At 48.3% G+C, this 22,159-nt stretch overlaps 1 protein-coding gene across 1 annotated transcript; it reads right to left on the bottom strand.

Annotated features, from left to right (window-relative positions):
* Window positions 1-1,245: 1,245 nt before the first annotated feature.
* LOC119943693 (1-aminocyclopropane-1-carboxylate synthase-like protein 1) lies at window positions 1,246-13,995 on the bottom strand. Its single transcript, XM_038764817.1, has 15 exons — window positions 13,952-13,995; window positions 9,621-9,879; window positions 9,069-9,128; window positions 8,575-8,645; window positions 8,005-8,074; window positions 7,126-7,192; window positions 6,373-6,470; window positions 5,319-5,396; window positions 4,383-4,483; window positions 4,063-4,152; window positions 3,787-3,832; window positions 3,230-3,371; window positions 2,389-2,531; window positions 1,952-2,105; window positions 1,246-1,340 (listed from the first exon to the last, which is right to left on the bottom strand). The coding sequence occupies exons 1-15, from the start codon at window positions 13,981-13,983 to the stop codon at window positions 1,246-1,248; spliced, it is 1,506 nt and encodes a 501-aa protein (XP_038620745.1). The 5' UTR covers window positions 13,984-13,995.
* Between the last annotated feature and the right edge of the window lie 8,164 nt (window positions 13,996-22,159).

The raw sequence follows: 22,159 nt of genomic DNA, 5'->3' as shown, positions 1-22,159 counted from the left end.
TCACCCAACAAGATGCCATCATCATCAAAAGTTTTTCAAGCACTGATCACCTGCATGGGTCTCCACTGTTTGAGGCTTTTGAGTTCTCAGCCATCAAGGAGTTTATAATCTAAGGGTGAGAGCTAGGAAACTAAAATGTTTGTACATCAATTCAATTGTATTTATTTTTTACTGTGGGCAGAGCAATGTACTAAGCGCTTAGGAGAGTACAATAGGGCAGAGTTGGTAGACCCATTCCCTGTCATTCATTCAATCGTATTTATTGAGCGCTTACTGTGCGCAGAACACTGTACTAAGGTCTAGAGGGGTGAGCTCACAGTGACCTTCAACCTTACAGGAATGCTACAAACAAAACTGGAGTTATGGTCAGAATCAATGCTTAGAACAGTGCTTGACACATAGTAAGCGCTTAACAAATACTATCATAATAATAATGAAAAAAACCCACTGTGTCTGCTAAGGAAACAAGAGACTGAGAGGTCCAGACATGATTTTGCTCATGGAAAGGATCCAGTGATATGGGGAAAATCCAACCTCAGTCAGGGAGCAGGGCTTCTGCTCAGAGACCCGTGTGATTTTACTGAGGTTCCCACAAATCAAGAAGGAAGTGAGTGTGTTTGTGATCCTGAAGGGTTGCAGTCTGCTCCTCATACACTGATCGATGTTATACAAATCAAGCCTCCTCCCATGTTAGGCAAAATACAATGGGAGAAGAAATATGATCTGAGAGCCCCACTGAGAGAGAAAGCCCAATAAGAGAGCCTTAAGCTGGAGGGCGGTCCATTCGTTGGGTGGACCAAAGAGGCAAAGCCTTAGGAGTGAAAATGGAGTTTATTCCTGTCCATTCCTCTGTGGTCTTCTGCAGCCAGTTGGACTAGCTCAGAAGCTTGATTTTTCTTGTTTTTGTTTTTTATGATATTTGTTAAATGCTTATCATATGCCAAGGGCTGTTCTAAGCACTGGGGTATATACGATTAATCAAGTTGGACACAGTTCCTGCCCCACATGGGCGCTCAAAGTCTAATTAGGGGGAAGAACAGGTTTTGAATCGCCATTTTACAGTTGAGGAAACAGGCACAGAGAAGCAAAGTGACTTGCCCAAGGCCCACAGCAAGCAATTGGCAGAGATGGAATTAGAACCCAGGACTTCTGACTCCCAAGCCTGAGCTCTTTCCACTAGGCCATGTCCCAGCTTGGAACCACAGTCCAGCTGTCTTGGGCCTAGAATCAAAGATCACCTTGACCTCATTTGCTGCTCTGCTCTGGCGGCTGACAGGGTGGCGGGAAATTCCCTGACTGCAGCTCCAGCTCCGACAGCACCTGCCTGATCCGCTGCATCCCTGATGGAGATCAAAGTGGCAAGAGTCAGCACTGCTGTGTGGGTGGGGGTGGTAATAAATAAGTAATAATAATAATGATGGCATTTACTAAGCGCTTACTCTGTGCAAAGCACCGTCCTAAGCGCTGGGGAGGTTACAAGGTGATCAGGTTGTCCCACGGGGGGCTCACAGTCTTCTTCCCCATTTGACAGATGAGGTAACTGAGGCACAGAGAAGTTAAGTGACTTGCCCACAGTCACCCAGCTGACAAGTGGTGGAGCCGGGATTTGAACCCACAACCTCTGACTCCAAAGTCCAGGCTCGTTCCTCTGAGCCACGCTGCTTCCCGTAGTGGAAGTGGAGGAAGGGGGAGGCAAAGAGGGAGGTGAGGAGACTGAGCCCTGAAATGGGGGCTGGTGGTGGGGAAAGGGAAGTAGGCTGGAAGGAAGAGAAAAGGGACAAGGCCCCACACAAAGGGAAGGGAGCTGGGAGAGGAGGGGTGCAGTATTCAGGGAGAAGAAAGGTGGTTGAGAGGCTCCAGGGAGCAGGGTGAAGTTGACGGAGGAGAGGAGGAATTGGTTGGGAGAAGGAAGGAAGGATGGAGGAAAGTGGGAGAGGGGAACAGCACTCACCAAGCTGCAGCCGGGGCTTTTCGTCAGAGAAAATAAGGCGGAACCAGCCGGGCTCTTTGCACTTGAAGCCCTGGCCACAAGACAGCAGCACCTTGTTATCCAAGAAGCGTCGCCCCAGCTCCTTCTCCTCCTGAAACGTGCCTGAGCGCAGGTACTGAGAACATAAGGAGAAGGGGGAGAGACCACAGAGAAAACTTCCTTTAGTCATATTAATGTCTATCTCCCTCTACATCTCCCCCCTCGTTATGTGCAGGGGACGCATCTCCTAATTCTATTGGATTGTACTCTCCCACGCGCTCAGTTCAGTGCAGTGCACATAGTAAGTGCTCAATAAATACCACAGATGGATTGATTGGTTGATCGAACCCCTCGCCCAGGCCCAGACCCGCCCACCCCAGCTCCCTGGCTGGCTGGCTGACGGTCGCCTCGGCCCTCGCCTTGCTCAAGTCGATCCAGATGAAGAATCCAGCTTTGCGGTCGAGGAAGGGGATCCCCAGACTCTTCAGCTGGTCAGTGACGTAAGTGTGAGCGGCCTTGAGGCGGGAGCGATTTTCTGGCAGGTACACGTGGTCGATCCAGTCTGCTCGAAAGGAAGGATGCCCAAAGGCAGTGTCATTTCCCACCCCCAGGACCATTATCCGCGACACTCCTACCTCTTAGATTGTGTGTCCCATGTAGGAATGGGGCTGGGCCTGATCTGGTTACCTCGGGTCTTCCCCGGCACTTAGTAAGGTTTGTGGCAACAGAGTAAGCACTTAGTACAATAATAATAATTTCAATATACACATCACTGTACCCTGCCCCAGACATTCCTTTTTCCTGCCGGAGCAGCAGAATTCACCATAGGAAGGAGGGAAGAAGCTTGGGGCATTCTCAATTCCCCCCACTCTATGGCATTCCTCTCAACCATACCTTCCCTCATATCTTGGGGCATTCTCAATTCCCCCCACTCTATGGCATTCCTCTCAACCATACCTTCCCTCATATCTTCATCCCATGGGTGCCCCAGGAAGTTCTCTCTCCAACATTTTGACAAGGGCAAGAGACAGGGCCAGTCATAAAACCCAGGCTCTGGGGGCCATCTAGCTTCCCAATGAGCATGCCCTGTGCCCAGAACCTGGACTTTTGAACTTGCTTTGGCCCAGATTTCTACGAGCAGAACTCCACTGGAATACCCAGGGTCCCTTAAGACATCAAACAGTGGCCCATGGGCAAACCATCCCACTTGTCAGTGGTTCTGTTTCTGCCCATCTTCAGACCCCTGGGTCCCCTTTCCACCTTGGTCACGAAGCAGCTGGGCTATCTGGTGCTGGACAATGCCACAGATGCTATGGAAGCAGCAGAGGGATGCCACAGCATTAGCCACGTCTTTGTTCTCCGTGTAGAGTATGCCAAAGCGGATGCCTGAGATTCCAAAGTCCTGCAAGGGAGATACACCCGGGATGACTCCACTGCAACCTGGGGAAACTCAGCCTTGTTTTCCTTTCCCAAGTCTTGTCAACAGCACTGCACCCAGAGAAAGGTGTGGCCAATGGAAAGAGTACGGGACCGGAGTCAGAGGACCTGGATTCTATTCCAGGATCTGCCACTTGATTGCTGGGTGACCTTGGGTAAGCCACTTGATTTCTCTGTGCTTCAGTCTCCTCATCTGTACAATGGAGATAAATACCCATTCTCCGTCTCCCTTCAGATGTGAGCCCCATGTGGAACAGGGTCTGTGTATCTGTCCTGATCACCCTGTATCTACCCCAGTGCTTGGTGCAGTGCCTAGCACACAGTAGTGCTTAATAAATTCTACAGCTACTTTTATTATTGTTAATGCTATTAACACTCACCTTGCTGGTCCCCCACATCACATGGGTCCTCTGGGGGTCAGGGAGCCTGAAGGCAAGATAGAGGGCAGCCAGAGTTACAGAGCCTAAATCCTAAGGTGAGACATGGGCCTCTGGACCCACGTAAGGTCTTCCCAACCCGTCTGCCTGCTTCCCAGGGTTTTTGCGGTTGTCCCTAGGGCAGGAGGTACACCCCAGGTAATGCAGGCAGGGAAAACTCTGGGAAAGGAGGGGTGTCTCAAAGTCCCTGGCCATTATCTCTGACCATCTCTGCCTCACCTGTCCATGCCCAGAACGCTGTGGAAAGGGGACGACTCATCAAATACTGACAGCATGTAGATTTCATCCACGATCACATGAAGAGCGTGCCTGGGACAAAGGCCACGAGGTCAGAGGGAGAAACGGCCCTGAATCCAGAACCCATCACCCTCCTGTCCCATCCCACAGGGATGACCCACTGCTTCTTTCCCCTCTGGGAATCCGGTGACATCAGGGAGCAGATCCCACCCCCACCACAGCACCCCTTCACCAATCTCGGCATGCCGACTCTGACCCCAGCTCCACCCTGGAGCTCGGTGCGGGGAGTGAGTTGTCAGTACCTCTTGGCAAACTCCAGGAAATCCAGCATTTCTTCCAGGGAATAGATGTCACCCAGAGGGTTGTGGGGGTTCAGGAGAATGAGGCCCTTGATATTCACCCCCTGAAACCAGCTGGAATGTCAGTGGGACGGGGGCCAGCCAAATCCTCCCCCACCCAAACCCTCCCCCACATCTCCTCTTGCCCCCAGCTAAGGCCAAGCAGCTCCTTAGGACCGACTCTTCCCAGAGGCCTCGGGGAGAGACCGAGGCAGGATCTCACTGCTGCATCTCCATTTCTGGTTGGAGTGAGAGAAGTCTGAGACAGACATATATGACTTTCTACTGTCTCTTGACCAGTGATCTTGCAGTCCTGAGACCTGGGGTTGGGGGGAAGGCGGGGGGTAGAGGGTGGAAGTTTGGGCAGAGGCTTCCAGGTAACTCCATCTTCCTTAGGGTGTGGTTGAGGTGGCAGGATGCAAAGGTGTCTGGGGTCGTAGAGAGCTGCACCAACACAATTCACCACCCTAGTCCCTGGCCTTATTAATCTAGTGAAAAACCTGGGAAAAGAGTCTGCATGTCTTCATCTGTAAAATGGGGATTAAGACTGTGAGCCCCCAGCTGTGGGACAGACTGATCACCTTGTAACCTCCCCAACGCTTACAACAGCGCTTTGCACATAGTAAGCGCTTAATAAATGCCATCATTAGCAATTAATTAGTAATTCCTCCCCACACCCACCACCAAATCAGTTACATTGCCTGATGATAGAGCCCTTACGGACCAGGCCCTTATACAACAAGCAGTGGTCGGCAACTGTACCAACCTTATATTCAGATAGACCTCCCACCCGAAGTCATCCCTCTCCCATATTCCCAAGTGTGTGTTATTATTGGCAGGGTGTCCAGCACGTACCTGCAAATTCCCATAAAACCCTCAGAACCTGTTAATGCCACACACCTCAGACCTGGCTCCCTGCAGGGCTGCTTCCAGCTTCTCCACTGTGAGCTGGAAGGGGCGGCTGTCTGTCCCAGTGACCTGGAAGAAACCTGGCCATCACCGAACCAAACTCCACCAGTGTGGCCCCTCTGTATCTACAGGCAGCTGCTCTCCCACCCCCACAAATCACCTCCAGCCACCCCGGGAATCCAGGAGAGAACAGGGCCAGGTTCTAACCCCGAATCCTTGATTCTTGAGACAATTTTTTTTAAATGGTATTTAAGCGCTTACTATGTGCCTAGCTGAGCCCGCTATTGGGTAGGGACCATCTCTATATGTTGCCAACTTGTACTTCCCAAGCGCTTAGTACAGTGCTCTGCACACTGTAAGCGCTCAATAAATATGATTGAATGAAAGTGCTGGGACAGATACAAGATCTAACACAGGTTGGACCCAGTCCCTGTTCCCCAGAGGGCTCCCGGTCATCATCCCCATTTAACAGATGAGGCAATTGAAGACATAGAAGTTAAATGACTTGCCCAAGGTCACACACTACAGACAAGTGGCAGAGCTGGGATTAGAATCCAGGTTCACTGAACCAGTCTTTTGGGAAGGGAACTGAACCAGAGACATTGTGATGAAGATTCCCCTTTGCTTTTCCCTCTCCAGGCGCAGAGAGTAAGGGCTACCCCAGAGAGTTGCGAAGAAAACCTTTGCCCTTTCTAGACTCATTAGAAAAGCTAGAGCCCCTGAGAGCCAACTGCAGAAGAGAGAAGCAGCATGGCCTAGTGAAGAGAGCTTGAGTCTAGGAGTCAGGACCTGGGTTCTAATCCTGTCTCTGCCACTTGTCTGCAGTGTGACCTTGGGCAAGTCACTTCACTTCTCTGGGCCTTATTACCTCACCTGTAGAATGAGGATTAAGACCACAGGCCCTGTGTTTGACAGAGAGTGTGTCCAACCTGATTAGCTTGTATCTACCCCAGTGCTCAGTACAGTGGCTGGCACATGGTAAGCACTTAAATACCATTAAAAAAACCCAAAACAGAACGGATTAAAAAAAAAAGCCAGCTCTTACCTTGCTGTCTAGGTTGACATAGGCAAGGCAGACATTCCCATAGAAATACAAATCCTGAGTGATGGCCCCATAGAAGGGAGTGGCAATCAGAAAAGCCTCTGAAAGTGGCAGGAGAAAGGGGGAGGGAGCGTCACCTTCCTGCCCAGGTTTCCCTCCCCTCTCCCTGCCTCCCCAGATCCCTTCCTTTCTCCCGTTCCCACCCTATCCATCTGGGGAGACTATCCACACTCCAAACCAGTTTTTTCCCCCCGCATGGAAGAAACATAACACTGTGGATTCAAATGTTGCCCGGGACCTGCTGGGAAGGAATGCTGTAGTAATATCATCAGTTTCATGCTAAACTCCAAGAACCCCAGCATCCACGCGGAATGGGCCAGTTTACTCCAAAGACTTCACTGACATTACTGCGATGTAACTGCACTAAAGAGTGTGAATGTTCACATTTCTGTGTTGGGCTGGGGACCAAGCCCAGAACTTAGGTTCTAATTCTAATGCTTCCTTCCTATTTGACTTTAATCAAATAGCTTTGATTCTGTGGTCTTAGTTTCTCCCTCTAGAAGATAAAGAGAAACATCCCTGGATTGTTCCTAATGCACCTGGCTTTAGTGGCCCGAGTTCGCAGGGAGAAAGGCCTTGGAAAGGCCAGGTGGTCTTCTCGATATCATTAATGTCCCCGGGACCCATTCCTTGGGTCCGTCCTCCTCCTGATACCCTTGGATTACAGCCCCCACCCTAGATTCAGAGCCCACTCACCTCCTGGCTCACACAGAACGGTGGCCAGCACTACGAACAGGGAGGTACAGCCGTTCAGCACGATCACCTGCCAGCGACAGTCACGCCCCGCCCGTGAGGCCAAGGTGAATCCAGTTCCCAGGAGCAAAGTGGTACAAGGGCCGTCGAGGAACCAGAGCAAATGCCCTCTCCCCAACCCTCAGATGGAGGGGCCTGAGTCCCTGCCCACTGTTTGCTTTTGGGGCAGGGACTGCCCCTGGAGCGGTGAACCAGGTGAGGCCCTTCAGCCTTCTGCCAACCTGGCCTTACTGGCGCGAATGACTATTTCCGTAGGGAGTTAATCAATCAATCAAGCAAGCAAGCAGTGGTATTTATTGAGCGCTTACTTGGGGAAATTACAAGCCAACAGAGTTGGTTGGTAGACACGATCCCTGCCCTTACAGAGCTTTCAATCTAGTGGGGGAGACAGTCGCTAAAAGAAATTACAAATGGCTGAGAAATGGCTGAGTGTAAGGAGGTGTACAAATTGCTATGGGGTCGGGGGTGAAGTCAATAACAAGTGCTTAAGGGGTACAGATCCAAATGCACAGGCAGCGCCGAAGGAAGGGCAATTAGTTGGATAAATGGGGGCCTAAGTCAAGGAAGGCTTCTTGGAGGAGATGAAGTTTTAGAAGGGCTCTGAAGGTGGGGAAAGCAACGGTCTGTCAAGATATGAAGGGAGAAAGAGGTCCAGGCCAGAGGGAGGACGTGGGCAAGGGGGTCGGCGGCAAAGTGGACAGGATCGAGGAACAGAAGTGCAGGTTGGTGCTAGAGGAGCAGAGTGGGTGGGTTGGGTTGTAGTACGAGATCGATGAAGTAGGTAGGAGGGGGAGAGTGGGATTGAGGAGGTTGGTTACCTACATTTTCCAGTTTGAGAGGCGCCGGTGCTTTGCAGTAGTAGGTAAGGAACCTGGCCACTTCTTCTCGCAGGCTAAAAAAAAAAGGCCAACAAAGGACCCAAATGATCCTCCTAATTCAGGCTAATCCACCTTGCTGTTCAAGCAGGGCTTAACAGTAATGAATTCAAGTCACTGCCTGAAGGCCCCACTCACTCAAAGGAGCCAGAACCACCAGGAGAGTCCTGACAGAACAAGTTTGGGTGTTTCCAAGTTGGGTGCTGAGTCTTCTCCACTGCCCCACCAAGAGATTCCCCACCCCAATCCCCCTTACAAGCACATCACTCAATGTCAACCCATCTCAGGATGGCGGCGCCCAGGATCTAGCGTTTAACAACACCTTGGACGTATTCAGGGCTTTTATTTTCCAAAACGTTTTCACATCACCTCTCATTTTTGGCCTCACAACATCCCTGTGAGGACGAATTATTATCCTCATTTTCCTCATTTTACAGAAGAGGAAACTGAGTCCCAGAGAGGGTTGAGTGTCTTGCCCAAGTTCACCCAGCAGGTCAGTGGCCAAGGTGGGACTTACAACCCGTGTCCTCTCCAGTCACTGTACTGCAGAAGGGTCGGTTCGATGTGATGCATGTCCTTCTGATTCAGCTGGTGGGAAAGATCATGGGTCCTGATCACCAAGAATGTTTATAGACACAGACACGCTCCACCCGTTTGGGTTGGGCAGTTACTCTGAAACAAACTTTCCGGGCTACATCTTGGCCACAGATGCTCCATGCCTTACTCCTATATACCACTTTACCCAGGGTCCAAGGATAACCCAGAATTAACCCATGCACATCATCCGCTTATCTGTACCCCAAGCATTGCTGAAAACCACTCAGCCACCTATATGAATACACCCACCCGCTACCCACGCTCCATCACAGTCTATCGAAACACCTAGAAAGAATCACCCCCATAGCTTTCCAAAATGGAGGCCAGGCCTCTTTTCCCCCGTGTCCTCTGTGAGATTCCCAAGGTTAAGAACATCACAGAGCTCCTGATGCCTCAGGCAGAGGCAAGACTTACCCGCTCGGACAGCAGGTCGAAGCAAAGCTTATTCTCACTGGTGGCGAGGTTAATGATGCCCTGGAGATGGGCGAGAGGGCAGTATGGGGCAGGACTGAGGAATGAAGGTCACCGAGGCCTCTCTGCCATCCTATACTTCCAGCTAAGAAGTAGGACTGGCAGGAGGAACAATCATCTGAATAGGATGCACCAGGTGAAAAGCACAGATACCTGGCAGTGCTGGGACAAATTCAGCTGCAGGAAGAGAAACACCCCCTCCGACGCTTACACGGTTCACTCTTCAACCGTGGTTCAGGGCCCCGACCTCCCACCAGGTCCAGAGTTGTTCAAGTGGCAAGAAATGGAGGGGAATGGGAATAATCTAATTCAGGGTTACCCCTCCGAACAAGTAGGGGGGTTCACCTCATTTCCCAATCAACCCTGTTGCGGGCCCCTTTAACTGGAGATACTTCAGGGCCTCCCTTCCAATTTGAGGGTCTTCCCCTGGGCCAAACATTGTGGGGTAGGGGGCCCGACATGGGTCTTTCTAGGCCTCCGGTTAGGGGCACTCACATTGGGGTTCTTGTCTTCGTCGTACTTGTCTGCGTGGTAAGCACTGTAGCCCGTCTCGGAGGAGTCCCGAAGCCTTTTGATAATGCTCCCGCGTGATGAGAGGTGGGGACTGGTGGCCTGGGACAAACTGGCTCCAGGATCACACCACCGGTAGCCGTCCATTTGCCTGGGAGACCCACCACACAGTTCATCCCCAAGGCCAGGGAGCAGGTTCTTGGAGGACAGTGGTGTGGTGGAGGAAGCTGAGACTGCCAAGCACCTGGATGAAGAAGACAGCACAGGATTTATTCTCCTGCTTTCATTCTATTCCTAACATTGGAGAGGATGGGGTGGAAGGGATCTAGAGGTGAAATGGAACCATTCCTGGCCATTTGGTGCCTAGCCTTACTGCTTCTGTTGTAAACTATTTCTTCGCCTACTTTCTCATCCCTTATTAGAGATTGATCTTTTGATCTGGTAGGCTGATGTTATTTCTCTGTCCATACTTCACTCTGCTGACTGGATCATTTTTCTACAGAAACGTTCAGGACATGTCTCCCCACTCCTCAAAAAATTCCAGTGGTTGTCCATCCAACTCCGCATCAAAGAAAAACTCCTCCCCATTGGCTCCATCACCTTGCCCTCTCCTACCTCATCTCGCTTCTCTCCTTCTACAACCCAGCCCGCACACTTCACTCCTCTAGTGCTAACCTTCTCACTGGGCCTCGATCTCACCAGTCTTGCTATCGACCCCAACCCTTGTCCTGCCTCTGGCCCAGAACGCCCTCCCTCCTCAAATCCGACAATTATTCTTCCCCTCCTTCAAAGTGTTCTTGAAGGTTCAAGAGGCCTCCCCAGACTAAGCCCCACCTTTCCTCACCTCCCACTCCCTTCTGCATCGCGCTGACTTGTTCCCTTTGCTCCTCTCCCCTCCAAGCCCCACAGCACTTCTGTACATATCTGTAATTTTATTTATTTGTATTGATGTCTGTCTCCCCGGCTCTAGACTATAAGCTCATTGCGGGCAGGGAATGTGTCTGTTTATTGTTGTACTGTACTCTTCCAAGCACTTAGTAGAGTGGTCTGCATACAATAAGTGCTCAATAAATATGACTGAGTGAATGAAAGTAAAGCTGTATTAGCAGACAGTTTCCCTGCCCCCAGAGAGTTTACAGTCTAGAGTGTGGCTTAGTGAAAAGAGCGAGGGCTTGGGAGTCAGAAGTCATGGGTTCTAATCCCGTCCCCGCCACTGATCAGCTGTATGAGTTTGGGCAAATCGCAACTTCTCTGTGCCTCAGTTCCCACATCTGTAAAATGGGGATTAAGACTGTGAGCCTCACGTGAGACAACCTGATTACCTTGTATCTACTGCAGTGCTTAGAACAGTGCTTGGCACACAGTAAGTACTTAAACACCATAATAATTATAATTATCATTATTATTATTAGAGGCTAAACCAGAGGTTGGGGGACCAGTGGGCAATGGAGGATGCTCCCATCTTCCTCCTCACAGCTGAAAAATTGAAGTCCACCTGAACCTATGCTTCTACTTCCCACTCGAGCCAGTGAATTTCCAAAGGGAATTCACGGTGCTTTCCCAAGAAGTAGGTGCATGCGCCATATGCACTTACACCATGGTGGCAAGAAAGCAAGAAGGAATTGTAAGTGCAGAGAGAGAGGGGGGTGAGACAGAGAGAAAGAGACAGAAAGAGACAGAGAGAGAAAAACAGAGAGAGAGGAGGCAGGATGACTATTATCTCCTGCTTTGAGCGTGGAGTGGGGAGGGGGGGATGTTTGCTCCATTCCCGGTGCAGCATTCCCATTCTCGTGGGACCATCCCGGAGGGGACAGGACGGGAGCGGGGCAGGGCTGGTCCTGGGCAGGAGTTTGATACGAATTCTGGTATTTGTTAGGCACTTATTAAATGCCAGTCACTGTATTAAACTCTGGGGTAGACCCAAGCAAATCGGGTTGGACGCAGTCCCTGTCCCGCATGGGGCTCACAGTCTGGCTCCCCATTTTACAGATGAGGAAATTGAGGCCCAGAGAAGTGAACTGACTTGCCTAAGGTCCCACAGCAGATGAGTGGCAGAGTCGGGATTAGAACCGATGACCTTCCGACTCCCAGGCCTGTGCTCTAGCCACTAGACCACACTGCTTCTCTGCATTTATTAATAATAATAATAATGATGATGGTATTTGCTAAGCGCTTACTATGTGCCAAGCACTGTTCTAAGTGCTAGGGTAGATAAAAGGTAATCAAGTTGTCCCACGTGGGGCTCCCAGTCAATCCCCATTTTACATATGCGGAAACCAAGGTCCAGAGAAGTGAAATGACTTACCTAAATTTCCACGGCAGACGAGTGGCAGAGCCGGGATTAGAACCCATGACCTTCCGACTCCCAGGCCCGTGCTCTAGCCACTAGACCGTGCTGCTTCTCTGCATTTATTAATAATAATAATGATGATGACATTTGTTATAACTACGTGCCAAGCACTGTTCTAAGCACTAGGGTAGATACAAGGTAATCAGGTTGTCCCACGTGGGACTCAGATCTTAATCTCCATTTTACAGATGAGGTAACTGAGGTACAGAGAAGTCAAGTGACTTTCCCAAAGTCACACAGTGGCAGAGCCAGGTTCAGAACCCATGACCTGTGACTCCCAAGCCCATACTCTTTCCACCAAGCCACATTGCTTCTCCAATAATAGCAATAATGATTATTGTATTTGTTAAGCACTTAACTATGTGCCAATCACTGTTTTAGGCGCTGGGGTAGATACAAGGTAATCGGGTTTTCCCACGTGGGGCCCACAGTCTTAATCCCCATTTTACAGATGAGGTGGCTGAGGCACAGAGAAATAAAGTTACTCGCCCAAAGTCACACAGCTGACAATTAGCGGAGATGGGATTAGAACCCACGACCTCTGACTCCCAAACCCTTACTCTTTCCACTAAGCCACTCTGCAGGCCGAAATCCCGTTTGTCCCGTTAACTAATAATAATAGTAATAATGGTATTTGTTAAGCGCTTACCAAGCACTGTTCTAAGCGCTGGGATAGATACAAGGTGATCAGGTTGTCCCACATGGGGCTCACAGTCTTAATCCCCATTTTACAGATGAGGTAACCAAGGCACAGAGAAGTTAAGTAACAATAATAATAATGATAGTATTTGCTCATTCATTCATTCAATCGTATTTATTGAGCGCTTACTGTGTGCAGAGCACTGTACTAAGCACTTGGGAAGTACAAGTCGGCAACGTGTAGAGACGGTCCCTACCCAACAACAGGCTCACGGTCTCGCTTACTATGTGCAAAGCACTGTTCTAAGCGCTAGGGGAATACAAGGTGATCAGGTTGTCCCACGTGGGGCTCACAATTTTAATCCTCATTTTACAGATGAGGTAACTGAGGCACAGAGAAGTAACAATAATGATGGTATTAAGCGTTTACTATGTGCATTCATTCATTCAATCGTATTTATTGAGCGCTTACTGTGTGCAGAGCACTGTACTAAGCGCTTGAAAGCAAAGCACTGTTCTAAGCCCTGGGGTAGACACACGGGGTAGAGAAGCAGTGTGGCTCAGTGGAAAGAGCCCGGGCTTGGGAGTCAATCGTATTTATTGAGCGCTTACTGTGTGCAGAGCACTGTACTAAGCACTTGGGAAAGTACAAGTTGACAACATATAGAGACAGTCCCTACCCAACAGTGAGAGTCAGAGGTTATGGGTTCTAATCCCGGCTCCGCCACTTGTCGGCTGTGTGACTTTGGGCAAGTCACTTCATTTCTCTGTGCCTTAGTTACCTCATCTGTAAAATGGGGGCTAAGACCGTGAGCCCCATGTGGGACAATCCCCCCAGCGCTTAGAACAGTGCTTTGCACATAGTAATCGCTTAACAAATGCCATTATTATTATTATTATACAAGGTAATCCGGTTGTCCCACACGGGGCTCAGTCTTCATCCCCATTTTACAGGTGAGGTCACTGAGGCTCAGAGAAGTGAAGCAGCGTGGCTCAGTGGAAAGAGCACGGGCTTTGGAATCAGAGATCATGGGTTCAAATCCCGGCTCCGCCACTTGTCAGCTGTGTGACTTTGGGCAAGTCACTTCACTTCTCTGGGCCTCAGTTCCCTCATCTGTTAAATGGGGATGAAGACTGGGAGCCCCCCCGTGGGACAACCTGATCACCTTGTAGCCTCCCCAGCTCTTAGAACAGTGCTTTGCACATAGTAAGCGCTTAATAAATGCCATTAAAAAAAAGTGACTTGTCCGAAGTCACACAGCCAATACGTGGCGGAGGCGGGATTAGAACCCACGACCTCTGACTCTCAAGCCCGGGCTCGTTTTACCTGCCGGAGGGCCCGTCCTTCGCCCCGTCCATGCGTCCCAACACGAGCAGCCCAGCGTGGCCACTGGCCCGGGACAAGCAGCCCGCCGACAACTCCCTTCCCGAAACTGCAACATGTTCGGGGGCGGGGCCGGATCGCATTAGCCAATCCGCGGGGGCCTAGGCGGGGCCGGTTCGCGCCGGCCAATCCTCGGGGGCGGGAGCTGTTGCGCCAGCCAATCCTCGGGGGCGGGAGATGTTGCGCCAGCCAATCCTCGGGGGGTGGGCGGCCCCAGCGCGGGAGGGCACCCCGCCCATCCCCTCGAGCGAGCTCCTGGGCTCCCTGAGCTGTCAAATAATGAGGCGGTCCGGCGCCCGCCCACAGATAATCAATCAATCAATCAATCGTATTTATTGAGCGCTTACTGTGTGCAGAGCACTGTACTAAGCGCTTGGGAAGTACAAGTTAGCAACACATAGAGACAGTCCCTAACCAACAGTGGGCTCACAGTCTAAAAGGGGGAGACAGAGAACAAAACCAAACATACTAACAAAATAAAATAAATAGAATAGATATGTACAAGTAAAATAAATAGAGTAATAAATATGTGCAAACATATATACATATATACAGGTGCTGTGGGGAAGGGAAGGAGGTAAGATGGGGGGATGGAGAGGGGGACGAGGGGGAGAGGAAGGAAGGGGCTCAGTCTGGGAAGGCCTCCTGGAGGAGGTGAGCTCTCAGCAGGGCCTTGAAGGGAGGAAGTGAGCTAGCTTGGCGGATGGGCAGAGGGACGGCATTCCAGGCCAGGGGGATGTCATGGGCTGGGGTCGACGGCGGGACAGGCAAGAACGAGGCACAGTGAGGAGATTAGCAGCAGAGGAGCGGAGGGTGCGGGGTGGGCTGTAGAAGGAGAGAAGGGAGGTGAGGTAGGAGGGGGCGAGGTGATGGACAGCCTTGAAGCCCAGGGTGAGGAGTTTCTGCCTGATGCGCAGATTGATTGGTAGCCACTGGAGATTTTTGAGGACTTAAGTGACTTGCCCAAAGTCACACAGCTGACAATGGGCAGAGCCGGTATTTGAACCCATGACCTCTGACTCCAAAGCCCGTGCTCTTTCCACTGAGCCACGCTGCTTCTCATCATCATCATCAATCGTATTTATTGAGCGCTTACTGTGTGCAGAGCACTGTACTAAGCGCTTGGGAAGTACAAGTTGGCAACATATAGAGACAGTCTCTACCCAACAGTGGGCTCACAGTCTAAAAGGGGGAGACAGAGAACAAAACCAAACATACTAATAAAATAAAATCAATAGAATAGATATGTACAAGTAAAATAAATAGAGTAATAAATACGTACAAACATATCATCATCATCATCATCAATCGTATTATTGAGCGCTTACTTTGTGCAGAGCACTGTACTAAGCGCTTGGGAAGCATAAGTTGGCAACATATAGAGACAGTCCCGACCCAACCGTGGGCTCACAGTCTAAAAGGGGAAGACAGAGAACAAAACCAAACATACTAACAAAATAAAATAAATAGAATAGATATGTACAAGTAAAATAAATAAATAAATAGAGTAATAAATATGTACAAACATATATACATATATACAGGTGCTGTGGGGAAGGGAAGGAGGTAAGATGAGGGGGATGGAGAGGGGGATGAGGGGGAGCGCTTACTGTGTGCAGAGCACTGTGCTAAGCGCTTGGGAAGCACAAGTTGGCAACATATAGAGACAGTCCCGACCCAACAGTGGGCTCACAGTCTAAGAGGGGGAGACAGAGAACAAAACCAAACATACTAACAAAATAAAATAAATAGAATAGACATGTACAAGTAAAATAAATTAATAGAGTAATAAATATGTACAAACATATACAGGTGCTGTGGGGAAGGGAAGGAGGTAAGATGGGGGGATGGAGAGGGGGACGAGGGGGAGCGCTTACTGTGTGCAGAGCACTGTGCTAAGCGCTTGGGAAGTACAAGTTGGCAACATACAGAGACGGTCCCTACCCAACAACGGGCTCACAGTCCAGAAGGGATAAAGTCAATAATAAAAGATAAAGTCAATGAGGTCGGTGATGTTTGTTGAGCGCCCACTCACTGTACGAAACACTTGGGAGAGGAAAGTACAAAGAGAGTACGAATGAAAGATAACTTGGTTAGACAAATTAGGACAGTGCTTGGCACCCAGTCAGTGCTTAACAAATACCATCGTTATCAAGATAAAGTAGTTATAGCTCGACGGGATCTATCAATCAATCGTATTTATTGAGCGCTTACTGTGTGCAGAGCACTGTGCTAAGCGCTTGGGCAGTACAAGTTGGCAACATATAGAGATGGTCCCTACCCAACAGCGGGCTCACAGTCTAGAAGGGCTCACAGTCTAGAAGGGATAAAGTCATTAATAAAAGATAAAGTCACTGATAAAGTCAATGAGGCCGGTGATGTTTGTTAAGTGCCCACTTACTGTACGAAACATTTGGGAGAGGAAAGTACAACGAGAGTACGAATGAAAGATAACTTGGTTAGACAAACTTTGACCGTGCTTGGCACCCAGTCAGCGCTTAACGAATACCATCGTTATCAAGATAAAGCAGTTATAGCTCCAGGGGATCAATCAATCAATCGTATTTATTGAGCGCTTACTGTGTGCAGAGCACTGTACTAAGCACTTGGGAAGTACAAGTTGGCAACATATAGAGACGGTCCCTACCCAACAGTGGGCTCACAGTCTAGAAGGGGGAGACAGAGAACAAAACAAAACATATTAACAAAATAAAATAAATAGAAGAAATATGTACAAATAAAATCAATAGAGTAATAAATACGTCCAAACATATATACACATATACAGGTGCTGTGGGGAGGGGAAGGAGGTAAGGGGGGGATGGGGAGGGGGAGGAGGGGGAGAGGAAGAAGGGGGCTCAGTCTGGGAAGGCCTCCTGGAGGAGGTGAGCTCTCAGTAGGGCCTTGAAGGGAGGAAGAGAACTAGCTTGGCGGATGGGCAGAGGGAGGGCATTCCAGGCCAGGGGGATGACGTGGGCCGGGGGTCGATGGCGGGACAGGCGAGAGCGAGGATGGGGGCGTCATTCATTCAGTCAATCGTATTTAATTATGATGGCATTTATTAAGCGCTGACTATGTGCAAAGCACTGTTCTAAGCGCTAGTGAGGTTATTTATTGAGCGCTTACTGTGTGCAGAGCACTGTACTAAGCGCTTCGGAAGTATGTCATATTTATTAATAGTAATAATAATAATTACTTTTTACTGTAATCGTATTTATTGAGCACTTTGTGCAAAGCACTGTGCTAAGCGCCTGGGAGAGTACAATATAAGATCCAACATATTTCCTGCCCACAACGAGCTCACAGTCTAGAGAGGGAGACAGACATTAATATAAATAAATGAATAGATAGATGAATAAATTACAGATATATACATATGTGCTGTGGGGAGGGGAGAGACGTTAAGTGAAGGAGCAAGTACAAGCAGCACAGAGGGGAGTGGGAGGAGAGGAGAATTAATAATAATTAATTATTAGTACAGTATATATTAAGCACTTGAATGAATCGAACGAATGAATGAAGTGCTTACTATGTGCTCGACACTGTTCGAAGCGCTGGGGTAGATAAAAGGTAATCAGGTTGTCCCACATGGGGCTCAGTCTTAATCCCCCTTTTACAGATGAAATAACCGCGGCACAGAGAAGTGAAGTGGCTTGCCCAAGGTCACCTGGCAGACAAACGACAGAACCGGCATTAGAACCCATGTTCTCTGACTCCCAAGCCCGTGCGCTTTCCACTAGGCCGCACGCCCCGCCGCTGACCCATGGATAATTTGGTGGCAAATATGGCACATCCCCCATCTACAGGGCTCTGATTGACTCCTTAGTAAGTGTGAGACACTGGGTGGAAGGACGTCTCCTTCAAGTCCCCTTTTTAAGAAATAAAAGAACAGAAGAGAGTTTGTGGACAGGGAATATGTCTGTTATATTGTAATAATAATAATAGTGGTATTTGTTCATTCATTCATTCAATTGTACTTATTGAGGGCTTACTGTGTGCAGAGCACTGTACTAAGCGCTTGGAAAGTACAATTCAGCCACAGAGACAATCCCTGCCCCAAAACAGGCTCATATTCTAGAAGACGGGCTCATAGTAAGCACTTAATATATGCCAGGCACTGTACTAAGTGCTGAGGTGGATGAAAAGCAAATCGGGTCGGACACAGTCCCTGTCCCACATGGGGCTTCCAGTCTCTAGCCCCATTTTACAGATGAGATAACTGAGGCCCAGAGAAGTAAAGTGACTTGCCCAAGGTCACACAGCAGACATGTGGCAGAGCCAGGATCAGAACCCAGGACCTTCTGATTTCCAGAGCCGTGCTGTATCCACTTCACCGAGTTGCTTCTCTACTTTTTCTGAAGCACTTACTACGGTGCTCTCCCAAATGCTTAGTACAGTGCTTTGCATACAGTAAGTGCTCAATAAATACGATTGAACAAATGAATATCAGGATGATCAGCTATTTTGTAGATGTGGTCTGTGCATGTTATACTACAGTGCACCTAATGACACCAAACTTTTTTTCCTGGTACAGACCTAGATATCCTTTCTAATTACTTTTCGGTTGAGCCCTAGAGCGTGAGCTAGACCTCTAAATCAAGGTTAATCAGGACTAAAATCATGGCACCCATCTCAATTTCACCTCATTTAGTGCCTATTATTAATAATAATATTAATAATGCTATTAAGCCTCCACTATATGCCAAGCACTGTACCAGGCACCGGGGTCCCTTTCCCACTCGGGGCCCCCAATCTAAGAGCTGGAGAGAGCTGGAATTTTATCCCTATTTTATAGAGGAGAAAACTGAGGCACAGAGAAGTAAAATGACTTGCCCAAGGTCACACAGCAGGCATGTGGCAGAGTTGGAATTAGAGCCCAGGTCATCTGACTCCCAATACAGTCCTTTTTTCCACTAGACCATGCTGTAAAATCAGTTGGTGTCAGAAAGCCCACATCTGAGAATGCTCCTGGGTTGGGGGTTTAGAACAGAGATGCCTAGACTGAAGGCATTATGTCTTTTGAGGATCCCCAGGATGTAAAGAGGTTCAAATAGACACTATACAAGAGAGAGCTAATTTTCAAGCGCTTAATACAGTGCTCTGTACACAGTATGCACCCAATAAATACCACTGATGGATTTTCTGAGCTAACTGGAATCATGACTAAACCAGATGATAGAAAATTCGGCTATCCAATAATTGTTAGCTTGAACTAGCACATAATCCAGTTTCCCAAACAAGTGTAATTTTTACTGCTTTCACCAAAAATAGCTGTATGTTTAGATAATCAGTCAATTCAGTCAGCTTTCCCCTGTACTCTGATAAGATTCTACCACTGTTCTATCATTTTCTCTCTGGGCCTCAGTTACCTCATCTGTAAAATGGGATTTAGACTGTGACACCCCCCCCCCCCCGCCCCCCGTGGGACAACCTGATCACCTTGCAACCTCCCCAGCACTTTGCACAAAGTACAGTGCTTTGCACAAAGTAAGGGCTTAATAAATGCCATCATTATTATTATTATATCAGTTTACACACTCTACTATTTAAGCACTTAGTTATTCTTTCCATTCTATTTTTCCTTGTATCTGAAAGTAATTTTGTGTCTATTTCCACAGTTAATTCCCCATAATTCATTTTAATGTCTGTCTCCCCCTCTAGACTGTAAATTCATTGTGGGCAGAGAACATTAATCAATCCATTAAAGGTATTTATTGAGTGTTTACTTTGTGCAGAGCACTGTACTAGGTTCTTGGGAGAGAACAATAGAATTAGCAGACACATTCCCTGCCCATAATGAGTCTAGAGGGAAAGACAGACATTATTCATTCAATCATATTTATTGAGCGCTTACTGTGTGCAGAGCACTGTACCAAGTGCTTGGGAAGTACAAGTTGGTAACATAATATGAATATGAATAAATGGTAATAATAATTTATAATAATTATTATAAATAATTTATAATATAGAATATATGTCTACCATCTCTGTTATATTGTACTCTCCCAAGCACTTAGTACAGTTATTGCTCAGTAAGTACCATTGATTGATTAAATGATCTTGCAGGCAAGGATTGTGTCTTTTTCCTTTAAATAGTAATGGTATTTCTTGATAATTCACTGCACACAATGCACTGTACTAGGCACTTGGGAAAATACAACAGAAGCGTTAGGTATGTTTTCTGCCCAGAAGCACTTAGTCCAGATTTAACATACAGTAAGAACTAAGTAAATATTATTCATCATGACATATTTATTTACTGTGTGCAGAGCACCCGAATAAGCACTTGGGAGAGTACAAAACAATAACTGGCAGACACGGTCCCTGCGCACAACAAATTTATAGTCTAGTAGGGGAGACAGAAATGAATATCAATGAATAATTATAATAATATATAAAGAAATGCACATGAGCCCTGTGGGATGGCTATCAAATGCCCAAAGGTCACTGATTCAAGTTCAGAGTCAAAGCAGAAGGGAGAATACTATTGATTGATTGATTGATTTCACCTGGGGCTTAAATGTCTGGAAACCTAGGTCCACATCCTTTTTTTTTTTGGTGGCCAACAATCAATCAGTGGTATCTATGGAAGACTTACTGTGTCAGCACACTGTATTAAACACATGGGAGAGTACAGTAGAGTATGTAGACGTACCCCATCTTCAAAGACCATACAGCCTAGCCACATAAGGGGTATGACATGAGAAGAAGCAGCATGGCACAGTGGAAAGATCACGGGACTGGAAGTCATAAGGTCACGGGTTCTAATTCTCGCTCTGGCTCCGCCACTTGTCTGCTTTGTGACCTTGGGCCAGTCACTTTACTTCTCTGTGCCTCAGTTACCTCATGTGTAAAATGTGGGTTGAGACTGTGAGCCCCACGTGGGATAGGGGACTGTGTCCAACCCAATTTGTTTGTAACCACCCCTGTGTTTAGTACAGTGACTGGTGTGTAGTAAGCACTAACGAATACCACAATTATTATTATTATTATTATTGAGGCAATCCAAACTAATTTCAAGAGCAAATCTGACCGATCCACACCTTCATGCCTTTCCCATTTCATCGATTAAAAATGTTGTAAGTGGATTGGAATTAATAGTAATAATGATGATGTAGCCTCCCACTGAGAACAATAGATGAGTCTGAGTCCTAAGAGTCTTGTCTTGTCGTATGCCGTCGAGTCGTTTCCAACACCAGGAATACATCCCTCCCAGAATGCACCCCCCTCCATCTGCAATCGTTCTAGTAGTGTATCCACGGAGTTTTCTTGGTAAAAATATGGAAGTGGTTTACCATTGCCTCCTTCCGCGCAGTAAACCTGAGTCTCTGCCCTCAACTCTCTCCCATGCTGCTGCTGCCCAGCATGAGTGAGTTTTGATATGTAGCAATTGCCTTCCACTCACTAGCCACTGGCCAAGCTAGGAATGGAATGGGTATTCATTCATTCAATAGGATTTATTGAGCGCTTACTGTGTGCAAAGCACTATACTAAGCACTTGGGAAGTACAAGTTGGCAACATATAGAGATGGTCCCTACCCAACAACGGGCTCAGTCTAGAAGGGGAAGACAGACAAAAAAACAAAACATGTGGACAGGTGTCAAGTCGTTAGAACAAATAGAAATAAAGCTAGATGCACATCATTAACAAAATAAATAGAATAGTAAATATGTACAAGTAAAATAGAGTAATAATTCTGTACAAACATACACAGGTGCTGTGGGGAGGGGAAGGAGATAGGGCGGGGGCATGGGGAGAAGGAGAGGAAAAAGGGGGCTCAGTCTGGGAAGTCTTCCTGGAGGAGGTGAGCTCTCAGTAGGGCTTTGAAGGTAGGAAGAGAGCTAGCTTGGCGGATGTGTGGAGGGAGGGCATTCCAGGACAGAGGGAGGACGTGGGCCGGGGGTCGACGGTGGGACAGGCGAGAATGAGGTACAGTGAGGAGGTTAGTGGCAGAGGAGCTGAGGGTGCAGGCTGGGCTGGAGAAGGAGAGAAGGGAGGTGAGGTAGGAGGGGGCGAGGTGATGGAGAGCCTTGAAGCCGAGTGAGGAGTTTTTGCTTGATGCGTAGGTTGACTGGCAGCCACTGGAGATTTTTGAGGAGGGGAGTAGCATGCCCAGAGCATTTCTGCACAAAGATGATCCGGGCAGCAGT

The sequence above is a fragment of the Tachyglossus aculeatus genome, chromosome 22 (assembly GCF_015852505.1).
Source record: "Tachyglossus aculeatus isolate mTacAcu1 chromosome 22, mTacAcu1.pri, whole genome shotgun sequence".
Lineage (NCBI taxonomy): Eukaryota > Metazoa > Chordata > Mammalia > Monotremata > Tachyglossidae > Tachyglossus > Tachyglossus aculeatus.
This window is presented reverse-complemented; position numbering and strand designations above follow the sequence as displayed.